This window comes from Benincasa hispida, chromosome 12, assembly GCF_009727055.1.
Source record: "Benincasa hispida cultivar B227 chromosome 12, ASM972705v1, whole genome shotgun sequence".
Classification (NCBI taxonomy): domain Eukaryota; kingdom Viridiplantae; phylum Streptophyta; class Magnoliopsida; order Cucurbitales; family Cucurbitaceae; genus Benincasa; species Benincasa hispida.
Window position 1 is genome coordinate 27,262,201 of NC_052360.1, and position 13,597 is coordinate 27,275,797.

Consider the following 13,597-nt stretch of genomic DNA (forward strand, 5'->3'; position numbering starts at 1 on the left):
TTTACGGAACAACGAATTTACAGAATTTAAATAGAAATTATGCATTAATTCTAAAATTCACAGCATGTATTTAAAGAAGGTGATGAAAATAGAAGAGGAAGGAGAATAAAGACACGAATAATTTACGTGGAAAACCCTAGGCTAGGGAGAAAAAACCACGATTTAGACTAGTTTTTTTATTATTCATGTGATACAGAAATACAGATAAACTTGCTCAAATAAATAGACAGACAGGAAGCCCTAGGCCCATAAGAGAATTACAAATAAGCCCCTAGGGCAAATCAACCCTTTTTTCGACACTCCCCCTCAAGTTGAGGCATAAATATCAATCAAACCTAACTTCCTGATACAATCATCAAAACTCTGTCTTAACAACCCCTTTGTAAAGACATCTGCAATCTGTTGATTAGAAGGGATGTAGGGAATACATATGCTCTCATTGTTCAGTCTTTCTTTGATGAAATATCTGTCAATCTCGACATGTTTGGTCCTATTGTGCTGGACCGGGTTGTTGGCAATACTTATTGCTGCTTTATTGTCATAGAACAATTTCATCGGAAGCTCACTGTCTTATCGAAGATCTGTCAACACTTTCTTCAACCAGATTTCTTCACATATCCTCAGACTCAAGGCTCTATACTCGGCTTCTGCACTACTTCTGGCAACCACTCCCTGTTTTTTACTTCTCCAAGTGACCAGATTGCCCCAGACAAACGTGCAATACCCAGACATAGACTTTCTATCAATAGCAGACTCAACCCAGTCTGAATCAGTATATGCTTCTATGTCACATTTACCAGACTTTCTGAACAAAAGGCCTTTACCAGAAGTGCCCTTTAGATATTGTAGAATACGTTCAACGGCTGTCATAGCTTGCATGAACTGACTGACAACATTCACGACATAAGATATATCAAGTCTCGTATGAGATAAATATATCAACTTCCCGACTAATTGTTGATATCTTTCTTTATTGACAGGATCTCCATTGTTAACATTACTTAGTTTGGCATTATACTCTGTAGGGGTGTCTACAAGTTTACAACCAGTCATTCCTGTTTCTTTAAGGAGATCCATAGTGTATTTTTGTTGTGAGACAGAGACACCCTCTTTCGACCGAGCCATCTCCATCCCAAGGAAGCCGCAATTTTTCCAAATCTTTAATTTCAAATTCTTCAGCCATCTTTGTTTTAAGTCTCATAATTTCATCAATATCATCATCGGTCAGTACAATGTCATCTACATACACAATAAGTATTGAGATCTTTCCTGAACCAGACTTCTTTGTAAACAACGTGTGATCTGGTACCCCTGATCATGCCCCTATGCTTTAACAAAAGTGGTAAATCTGTCAAACCAGGCTCTTGGAGACTGTTTCAACCCATATAGTGACTTCTTCAATCTACAAACCTGATGCTTAAACTGAATTTCGTAGCCAAATGGAGGACTCATATAGACTTCTTCATCGAGTTCTCCATTAAGAAATGCATTCTTCAGATCCAATTGGTGCAAAGGCCAATCTTGATTAACAATAACAGATAACAGCACCCGGATCGTATTGAGTTTGGCCACATAAGAGAATGTCTCAGAGTAATCAATTCCAGAGGTGTGAGTAAAGCCTTTGGCTAACAGTATCACCTTGTATCTGTCAATCGAGCCATCGGATTTGTACTTGATAGTAAAAATCCATTTATATCCAACCATCTTTTGCCCTCAGGAAGAGCAACCTATTCCCATGTCTCTTTTTTTCTAGAGCTCTCATTTCTTCCATAACTACAACCTTCTACTCAGAAGTTTCCATGGAAACATGTATATTACTTGGAACCATTACCGTATCTAGACTGGTAGTGAGAGCCTTGAACTCAGAAGATAAGTTACTATATGTCATGTAACTATGCATAGGGAACTTTGTACATGACCTAGTCCCTTTTCTTAAGGAAATGGGAAGATCAAGAGACACATCACGGCTTTCCTCTTCTCCAAGTTTCTTACTGTAGCTAGCCGTCTGATCTATGGATCTTTCTTTAGAAGGACTTTCCACACAATCACCTTCCCTTCCACTGTTCTCGTTTGCTGGAGTTATTTCCTCTGTGTTGTCTTTTTCATCAGTTTCTTCATCCTCCTCAATTCTCTCTATTTTCTCATCACTGTCACCAATTTCTATATCTCTGTCCACTCTACAATTATTAGTCTCAACACAATCACCAGTATCACAAACAGGGATGTTCATACTTGAGACTGAGACCGAGTTAAACTCATGAACAGGAGTCGGAGAAGCAACAGGCGGCACTGTTTCCTTCCTGAGATTCTTCCTGTAGTATGTTATCCAAGGGACTTGATTAGTGGGAAGAACAGGACTAGGATGTTCAGGTTTAGCTGACACCTCTAGGGGAATGGAATATGTGGACCAGTTAGCCTCTTCACTAGGACTCTCCCTCTGAAGAGGACTAATGGGAAAGAAAGGTGACATCCATAGACACAAAGTATTTTCGAGACGAGGGGTGATAACACTTGTACTCATGTTGATGGAGAGTGTACCCAACAAAGACACATTTCTGGGCACGAAGAGTAAATTTCGTACGGTTGGGACTGTGGGTATGGACGAAGACAACACATCCAAACACCCGTAAAGGTACGTCAGGGATTAACCGGGTGTTGGGATTGACTCTTTGAAACAGTCAAGGGGAGTATGAAAGGCTAAGACACGAGAAGGCATGTGGTTGATAAGGTGGGCTGCAGTGAGGGTAGCATCGCCCCATAGATAAGAAAGAAGGGAGGTAGATATCATAAGGGAACGAGCGACCTCTACTAGATGCCTAGCTTTCCTCTCGACTACTTCGTTTTGCTGAGAAGTCCTTAAACTAACGAACTCATGCCTCTTTTCACTTCGTAAAATGGCAATTTTTGTGTTGAACTGGGTTTCTACGGTCGCATAGAATTGTTAGAAAACAGAAGACACCTTAGACTTATCGGTCAAAATAAAGACCTAGGTCAGTCTAGTATGATCGTCAATAAAGGTGACAAACCATCGTTTGCCTGCAGAGGTAGTGGTTGGTGAGAGACCTCAGACATCACTGTGGATAAGACTGAAAGGTTTAGACGTTTTGTAAGGCTGTGAGTGAAAAGAAACATGACTCTGTTTAGCTCGGATACACACATCGCAATGTAAGGATGATAGATTAATATTATGAAATAAATGTAGAAAAAGATACTTCATATATGAAAATTAGGATGTCCCAGACGGTATTGCCATAACATATAATTGGTTTTAGCAGTAGAGAAATTCAAAGAAATAAAACTAGTCTTATAACCATCCTTAAAGAAAGTTTCATCAGTCAGAAAATAGAGACCCCTATCGTGTCGGGCAGTGCCAATCGTTGTCCTTGAGCTCAGATCCTGAACAAAACAATGTTGGGTGAGAAAACATCTGACAGTTTATGTCCCTTGTAATTTTACTGATAAATAGTAAGTTGTATGAAATTCTAGGAACATGTAACACATCACGCAATATTAGACCCTCAAAAGAAGAAAGATGTCCTTTCCCTGCGACAGAGGCAAAGGGCCCATCTGCGATTCTAATTTTTCATTTCCCAACGCTCGGGTGATATGACATAAAATGATCAGAAGACCTGGTCAGGTGATCTGTTGCTCCGGAATCCACAATCTAGGGTCGTTTTCCATTAATGCTAATAAAACCAATGGACTGAGTCGTACCTGAATGTGCAATTACACTGACCCCGACAACACTTAAGTTACTTTAACCGTCAGCTTGAAGTTGAGTCGAGGCCTGGCCCGTCCAGGACCAGTCTTGTCCTGTGACTGACGTCATTTGTAATTTGGAGGTTTTCCATGCAGCTTCCAGCACTAGTCTTTTGTGTGCCATGGTTTTTTGCAATGCAAAAAAACAGGTGGAGGTTTCTTATCACTGTCAGATCCAGAGGACTTGGTGGCAAAAACAGTAGCCTCAGTAGATGTAACTACTAAAATATTCATTGCACTAGACCTGTCTTCTTCTAGGCATATTTCAGAGCACACCTCCATCAGTGACACTGTAGACGTGGGCCTAATATCTTGCTGCGAACACTATCAAACTTCAGATTTAGCCCATCCAGAAAATCATACACTCGATCAGCTTCCTCAATTTTGGAATACTGTGTTCCATCATGTGTACATTTCTAGATAATCTCACGACATAAGTCCATTTCTTTCCATAACAAGGATAATTTGTTGAAGTACGACGTTACGTCCATAGTCCCTTGCATACATTCATGGATTTGCTTGCGTAAGGTATAAAAGTGGGATGCATTCTGCTTCTTCGAATACAATTGTTGTACTGCATCTCAAATGTCTTTGGGAGTTGCCGTATAAAGTAACGATTTGCCAATTTGAGGTTCCATACTACTCACCAGAACTGATCGTAGAAATGAATCTTCTACTCTCCAGATGCGTTCGTGGGGGCTACCGGGTTCAGGTTTCGGTATCTCCCTAGATAGATAGCCAAATTTTTGTCTTCCTTCCAGAGCCATTCTGATGGATTGCGACCAAGAGAAATAATTTTGGCCATTCAGCTTTTCTCTAATAATAATTCCTGCAAAATGTCCCATTGATCCAGATAACAAATTTGCAGTAGGTAAAGAATGGAAAGAGTTTATCGGGTTCTCGGAGTATAGCTGTAGATTGGACAGCTCTGATTGAGCACTTTGCAAGTTTGTGTCAAGAATTGTCCCAAAATCTGCGAGTTGTTGCTGAAGAAAAAGAAATCTGTTTTTAATCTCATCAGAACACACCCCATTCACACCTGCCGGAAACATGACAGGACCAACGCCACTAGGGGTGTTCATAAGTTGGGTTGGGTTGGGTTTAGGGATATTTTAGGCCCAACCCTATGGTTCGGTTTGTGTATTTTTCTAACTCAAACTAACCTTTTTAAATTATGAACCCGAACCAAAGTTCGATTCCCTTAAAAAGAAGATTGAAATCACCAATAAAATACACATAAGATTCCACAATCCACAAGAACGATATCCAAAATCTATTATAACAAAACAAGTCTCCAAAATTCACAAGAAAGACCATAATGTCTACAAAATTCAAAATATAGGCAACAATGTTTTCAAATGTCTACAAAATTCATAAGTAAGACTATAATGTCTACTAGGGGTGTTCATGAGTTGGGTTGAAAGACTTTTTAGACCCAACCCAATTGTTCGGTTGTAAATTTTTTCAACCCAAATAACCTTTATTAAAAATGAACCCAACCCAACCCAACCATGAAATATTTAGGTTAGGTTGGTTCGAGTTAATCGGGTCATTTATTTATAATTTTATTCTAAAAAGAAGTAAAATGTAAATTTGTAAAAGTCTAATTTAATTATTTTCATATATTGAATTAAGAGTAACAACTCAATTTCAATTTATATAGTGAAAATTTTCTTTCTAAAGTGTAAAGAAACTACTCCTAAGAGTTGTTGAAGAATAAATTATTAAAAAAATATTGGCATTAAATAAAATTAAAATCAATATTTGTATAAATAATTGTGTTATAAGTAGAAAAAGATATAATTTAAAGTTAATAATAAATTCGGGTTGGTTCGAGTTATATTAGGTGAACCCATGAACTAACCCAACCCATGAAATTTTCATTTATTTGAACCCAATCCAACCCAAATGAGTTGATAACCCAACCCAAACCGCACGGGTTGGGTTGGATTAATCGGTTTCTCGGGTCATCGGGTTTTTTGAACACTCCTAAGTGCCACTGCAGTCAGAATTGACCGGCTAATCTACCGCTGGAGGCTGCAGGTCAAAGACATCGCCGATGAAGCCACGGCTGATCGAGCCAAGGAAATCGCCACGACTTCCTACTTGTACCCGAGGGTTTGCCGTGAAAAATGGTCTAGTCTCGACACCGTCGACAGATCTAGTGTGCGCGGAAGGCTGGGATTCGATAGGATCTGGTCACCGAATTTTGTCTGCAACCGGGAGGTCGATGGATCTGCTGTTGAAGTAGGGCTGGGTGTCGATCAGATCTGGACGTCGAAACTCGTCGCACCTGAGAGATCGATGGTTCCAATGGGATTCTTTCCGACGTGATCAGAGCATCGTCGATGTATCGGGGCTGGGTGCGTTCCACGATTCTTCTTGGCTGGGCGCGACCGGATCTATCCGTCGATGGATTGGGTTTTCTGTCTAACGGCAGTCATTTGTTGAAGAAGACGCGATAAGGCATTGTTTAGGTACTGTTGGACAACTTCCTTAATTGTGTCAGCTATCTTGAAATTGGTCGTCAAAGGAGACTCATCAATGACAGCTAGGGTTTCGTCGCCTTTCTCTGATACCATGATGAAAATAGAAGAGGAAGAAGAATAGAGACACACAAATAATTTACGTGAAAAACTCTAGGCCAAATAGAAAAAATCACGATCTAGACTAGTTTTTTATTATTCAAGTGATACAGAAATATAGATAGACTTGCTCAAAAAAATAGACAAACAGGAATCCATAGGCCTATAAAGGAATTACAAATAAGCCGCTAGGGCAAACCAACCCTTTTTTGACAGAAGGAAAATGGGAGAATAAATTTATAGCCTTGAAATCACTACAGTATTCACGAATCCTTTTTCTCTCTGGTCATGAACAAGAAATCCTCGAACCAATCACGAACAATTCATGAGGACATTACCACGAAAATTTCCTCTATATTCTCCTTAGGGTAGGGTGAGATTAGCAAAAGGTGTGTGCTTTGTAGAATTTTGGAAGAGGGAAAGAGTTTGAGAGAGAGGGAATTTCTCTAGAAAAAAACAGAAGAATATCACCCTCTAGTTTTTCTTCTTTGTGAAGAAGAAGATGGAAAACCGAAAAAAAAAAACTTACTACGGAAAATCACCCACTTCCCTGTTGGGATTTATGTCCTAAAAACTCGCAGTATGAAAAATGATAAACATTTTCTATAATCAATATACTTATTATTGATTTTATAAATTGTATGAAAGTCTAAATCCAATAAACTAACACCCATAACTATTGTATAAGTACTTGAACTTTATGTGGAGACATAAGAGTGAATCAGGTTCGAGTAAATAGTCAAAATGATCTATGGTACATGAATAAGGTTGGGTACTTTATTCTGGTAACACCATTGGATGCGGCCTACTCTGTAGTTGTTACAAAGAGTTGTAAAGTGCTACATACGATGTGATTCTAATTCATACATGTTATGACATGAGGAATGGGGGCGTCCTATGCAATGAGTTTTCATAAGATCAGGATCAAGAAATAAGTCACTCTTACATTATAACGTTGTTTACTGTATAAGACTGACTATTTCACCTAGATGACCTAGGTAACTCGATCTTGATCCTGAGCTAACTATGAACTCCTTTTTATTCAGGATTGCCCTTAGATGTGCATAGGTGACGGTTGGCTCAACAACGCTGACTCAATAAGACTCTCATTTCAGGGGTAAGACCGACTAGATAGTTGGGGACATAGAGTGCAAGATGATGTTCACGCCTACCCGATTTAGAGATAGGAGAAAGGTTGTTCTCTCAAGTACTGAATTTAGGTCTTGAACAAGAGGCCCCACTCTCTCACTGGGTTGAGAGAGTTTGGTTTAGTGATTGGATCACAAACCAGTTGTTTATTAAAGAATTAGCAAGGACTTGAGGAATAAAACGTAATCTCAGGGGTAAAACAGATATTTGACCCAACCGTTATTATGAACAACCTGTGAAGGGTGGACTTGTTGATTATGATTAAATCATGTGGACATAATCATCTGGTCTAATGAGTTTAGCCAATTAATCTCGGATCATTAGAGTCCATGATCTGTAGGTTTGCAAGGTCCCCCTACTGGCTCATAACGGACAAGCTCTAGAATAGCATGATAAGTTAATTGGAATCGTTCAAATTAGAATTAAGGAATTAGTAATTATATGAGATATAATTACATGTTTAATTTGAGAATTAAACGAAATAGGAGAATTTATATATTTAAATATGATTTAATTATAAAAAGATGGATATGTGTTAAAATTAATTTAATATTTGATATTAAATTAATTAAGTTTTATTTAATAATTAATTTATAAAATTTAATTTAATTTTTTTAATTTTAAAATAAAAAATATATTTTATTAAATCAAATTTTGATTTTGAGATAAAAATTGAAAATTAGAAAACAAAAAATGCAAAATGGAAAAAGCTAATTTTCCATTATCCATCTTTCAACTTGCTCACATAAAAGCTTTAATCTTTTCCTTGTCTTCTCCAAGCATGAACTGCAACTCATGCAACTGTCTTCTTTGTATGTTGATATGCAATATAATGAAGAGTTTGGAGTGAAATTTGGTGATGCAATCTATAGAGAATTTTAGAGAAAATTCGAGTTGAAGAAAGGGTTCTTTAACAAGATTACTATAGTGAGCATTTCTCCTTCGTCCCTTGATTCAAGCTTATTTTGAGTCCCACAACTCAATCTAGAGCACCAAGAGAATAGTGGAGAAGATCTTGAGGTGGTCTGCAATAAGATTTGGAGAAGATAGCAACTGGAGAAGGAGCTTTGAAGAAGTTCTACAAGATGTATGTTTTGAAACTCATATTTTCTGCAAGAGCATGCTTTATATTTTGCCAAAATTAGTGAATTAGAGTGCTTAGATGATCCTTATGCTTCCGTTGTTGCTGATAAATCCTACATTCCCACTCTCTATGTGGGATCAAGAGAGAATTAAGGGAATGAGTGAATTTGGGCTTGTGTAGTTGTGTTTCCAGCTCCCTAATCAGAAGAATTCCTAAAATGGTAGGCTTATTGAGTTGGCGATTTGGCCACTCTCACCCATACAAATCAAAAGACCGCCTTCATAGGCAGGAGTTCACAACTCACTCAGGATTCAGTTCATGTCACCTATGGTCATCCTAAAATGTAAGTCTCTATTATGAACAATGTTATATAATGAGACTATTCATTTCGTGGTCCGGTCTTATACAAACTCCTTTATATAGAACACTCTCGCTCACATGTCTCTACATGAATGACCAGGATCAGATCATTTGTAGCACTTTACAAAAATTGTAACATCTATAGAGCGGGTCGTATTCATAGTGTCACAAGGATAAAGTACCCAACCTTATCAATCTACTACAGACCATTTAGGTTATCACTTAAACATGATTCACCTGTATGTCTCTACATACATGTTTAAGCTACAGAAAATAACCTTGGATGTTAGTATTGGTTTGTGGGTTAATACTACTAAATGTCAAATAAAATATCTCATATTTTATTAAATAAATAAAATATGTACATTACAAATACAAACTACAGGACCCACGAGATTTAGAGCATCAACCCCAATAGTGTTTTAAATTTTTGCATGCTTAAACTTGCATCTCCGTTTCCCACCTCCTACTTAGGTTTGTCAAAATTTCATCCGGAGAAGTCACGTTCTTCACCTTATTGTCATTCACCGCATAGATGCACTTTGTTGGACACATGGTCTCCTCTTCCATGTGCTCAACGTTCCTAATCCTTACTTGCCCCTAAACATCCAAATACAATTCTTCCAATGCATCTAAGTTCCTCAAGGATGCGTCCAATTACTCCCTCTTCTCCCATAACATGTTCCTTTTGAAATGTTTTATCTAAAGTTAAGCCTCTACTTCTCATATCCTTGGTGCTTAATCAATTCTTCACTTCCCTAGCTCAACATGAAGTTCCTTAAGGTTTATAGCATAGTTCTTCGTGTCCATATCATAGATCCTTAAGCTCATAGCATAGTTTCTATATATCTAAGATAGCCACTTCATGCGCCCAAGTTTTTCATCAGGATTACTTGGAGACCTTCTATGCCTCCACTCTTACCCCATGCGTCCAACCCTACACAATCTTCATACCATGTGTCTAACATGGTCTTTTTATGCTATGAGTTGAGCTTTTTGCTAACTATATTTTGAATATCCCATCCCCTCCCTCCCCAAACTATGCTATGACTTAAGTATGTTATATGTTGCATCCTCCTAGAAACTCCGAATCCAATTTCTCTGTTCTTCCCTATGATGCTCATAGTGTGCTTTTCCAAGATGATCAAATTTCCTTTATACTATGAGTCTATAGCATAGGTTACATACTTAGTCAAAATAACTATGCTTCAAATATGCATTCACCCATCTCTCAAGGGATCTTGTTGAAGTCTGAGAGTTGCACCCAACCTCTGACTATAGCTGGAAGACGGTTTCGACATCCTACTTTAAAAAGCCAAATAATACTCACTTTTAATTATGAAGTCCCCTTTGTATCAAAATGTCAAATCCATCGGTCAGGTCTCCAATATTGACGTATGCAAACATCTTTCGAAGGGGGACATAAATCAAGGTTCCATGAAGTCAAGCATACATCTCATGGTGTGAACTTTTAACGGAGCGTGAAAGGAAAATGACATATCATATATGTCTTTTTTCTCCTCTTAAGTATTTTAAACCTCAGGTTTATTACTTAGGTAAATCCAGCTAATAATTAGTTTAAGTCCTTTGTTAATTTACCCAATATAACACTTATATTGGATAGTTTAACACTATAAGATCATTATTTATTAAACACTTTAATAAATGCTAATCATCTATTGCATGCTTATAAAATATTTGACTAAATAACCTTCTAGGCTAGTTTCCAGGTAGGGGTGTTCCATTTCTGTCAGCTTAAATACCTCAATCATAGACAGAACCTTCCTTAGATGATAACTGGTAGAAATACAAGTTATTAAAGCTCAAATTATTAAAACAATGGGAGAAAGCGATGGTGAATAGGCAATATTGCGATTGAATGCACCAAACTAAAAAAAAAAATTGCGATCGCTAATACTCATCGCATAAAAGCAATTAAATTGAGTTATTCTGTACCAGAGCAGTGCGATAGCACGTTTTGAGTTTGCGATCCAAGGGTACCTCAAAGATGATCCCGTGATGACCTTACATAAAGGTGGTGGCCTAATGTAATAAAACATGATGGGACGTAAAGCCGATAACAGTCAGATCAGAAATTCAGTTGACGTCGTTGAAGACCATACCATTATGAATACATTGAACTTCCGGTGACTATCAGACGACGCAACAAGGTATGAAAATTAATGCTGCCCATCCATACAATCATTAGTGAGAAGAACGGTTTTGTCTGGAAGTCTATAAATACCCAATGCTACTAAACCAGCAGAACTTCCAAGCGAGGAAGCGAGGCGAAGCCGAGGGAAAGGAATTCTTGAGAAGAAATTAATTTTCAGAGAGGTCGAGAGACTGCCAGAAACAGCATGGAGGTGAGCCACCAAACCCTTGCGAGAGCAAAAGTTAACAACTTGGAAAAGAATTGAAGTGATAAGAGTAGTGTAAAAAGCCGAAGGAAACAAGACATTACTTACCTGGTTTGATACTTCTTACACTATTTATTGTTTTGTACTCAAACACTTTATTTACAAAACTGGAAACTTCATTTCAATTTATGTTTAGTCTCTTCATACCATGCATGAGTAACTAAATTTGTGAATGGGTTGACAAGTACTTAGCTAGTATGACTTAAGCTATGTACTTTATGTGATCATCTTGTCTTATGTATGCTTCATTCATCATTTGGAGTACTTGAGAGAGTAGTCTAAAGACAGAATCTAGACTTGAGAGACTCAGATTAGATCACATAAGCAAGAGTAGAGACTTGGAAATAAGTTCTATCTGCTATATTCCATACACTTTGCATGCATCTTAGAAATAGGAAATATGGCCTTATGCATTGAGAAATGTAGTGCTGAATATTTGTGTATAGCATGATCGCATGACTTGTACAATATCTTAAGAAATGCTAGCAAAACCTCTCTCAACCCCTTTATCGCATATTTGTTACAATACTACCCTTTCATCGTTGTGCATTTAATTCCATCGCATTAGAAAATCAAAGTTAAATCACCATCTAGTTCTTAATCACCATCATAATAGGATTAGAGAGTCCGTCGCATATCTATTTAGTAATCCCTGCATTCGACCCTGAACTTACCAGAACCCTAAGAAGACTTATACTTGGTCTTTATTAAGAAAACTTGCATGATCATCGCATCCACACATCTTTTCATCGCATGATAAATCAACGCATCACTAGACAAAGGTCCCTTGTAGGCAAATATTTTATAAATTTAATCTTTTGTGCTTTCATTTTAATCCTATTAAAAAAATTAATCAATTTCTAATCATATCATAAATATTTTAACATAAGTCCAAGTGAAGTAATTTTAAACAATTTAAAACTAATTAAGACCTTATGTTTGCATGTAACGTGTTGTTATAGATTTTAATCTATCTCATTAAACATATAACACATATTTTAATGAATAATTAAAACCTATAACATGCATTCTAATGACATTAGTTAAATATAACTATTATACTTACTAATTAAGTATGTCGTACTTAATGCATTTATGTTTTCATCATATAATATAAAAATTATATTAATCACTAATGAAAATTATATATATCCCGTCATACAATATAAAATTTATATTAAGGTATGATGCATGGACATGCTTATTAATACATGCAACTATATAATATAACATTTATATTAAATATGATACATGTGCATGCTATTATATATCACGTAATCATATAATATAACATTTATATTAAATATGATGCATGAATATGTTTATCCTAAGGTGAGCTTTTAAACTATATGGCATAACATATGCAACATATAATTAGTATAATTAAACATACATCTCATTCATGAAATAATAGACAAAATATTGGCACCCTAATAAAAATATTAGGTTAAATTACATTAATTTAATTTTAAAACACAAAAACTGCCTTCAACTACTGGAAGAAAATAGCCACTTTCATGCTCGAAGAAAATTACCACATTCATGTTGTAGGAAAACTATCACGATCTTTCCATGACACACAAACAATGATGGATGATAGTCAGAAACTTCTAATGACGCACAAAACTTGCGGACGAAAGAAATCTGCCCAAAAACCTCTCGATTTTACACTCTAAAATCCATCTTTCACCTATATTTTTTTTCCCTTTTCACAACAAACACTTCACCACGAGCGACTTGGACTTATAAACTCGATTTACAGAATAAATGTCTAAAATATGGGGCCTTTACATTGATCAAATCAAAGTAAAAAATTGTAAATATAAGTGTCAATATTTGTAAAAATCTGCCATACAAACCCACATACATTATGCAGAAAACAACCCATCTTTTCTCTAATTTTTTGTTTTGAAAATGAAAAACAGATGCACGATTTGGCTCTGATACCAATTGAAGGAATGGAATTCCATTGTGGAAGCTTGTGAGCGCGTGCCATTATTATTCATTTTGAAGACTCGAAAAATAGAAGAAACATACCACATGTACAAAATAAACATATATAAGGGAAAAAAAAGATGGAAACCTCTTGTAGACTTTCTTCAACAAAGTTCTCCTTTTTGCAAACTCACAAACATTGAAACTTCTTCCCGAACTCATAATGAATACAAATGCATAGTAAGACACCATCACTCGGTTTCCTTGCTATTCTCTAGACAAAAATACAAGATATGTGAGATCTT

General features: G+C 36.7%; 1 protein-coding gene across 1 annotated transcript; it reads right to left on the reverse strand.

Moving 5' to 3' along the window:
• Positions 1-570: 570 nt before the first annotated feature.
• LOC120067470 (uncharacterized mitochondrial protein AtMg00810-like) lies at positions 571-1,077 on the reverse strand. The gene has a single exon (XM_039019029.1). The coding sequence runs from the start codon at positions 1,075-1,077 to the stop codon at positions 571-573; it is 507 nt and encodes a 168-aa protein (XP_038874957.1).
• Between the last annotated feature and the right edge of the window lie 12,520 nt (positions 1,078-13,597).

Excerpts from the sequence above, each read along its gene's own strand:
- LOC120067470 (XM_039019029.1), bottom strand. The coding sequence starts at position 1,077 with ATGGATCTCCTTAAAGAAACAGGAATGACTGGTTGTAAACTTGTAGAC.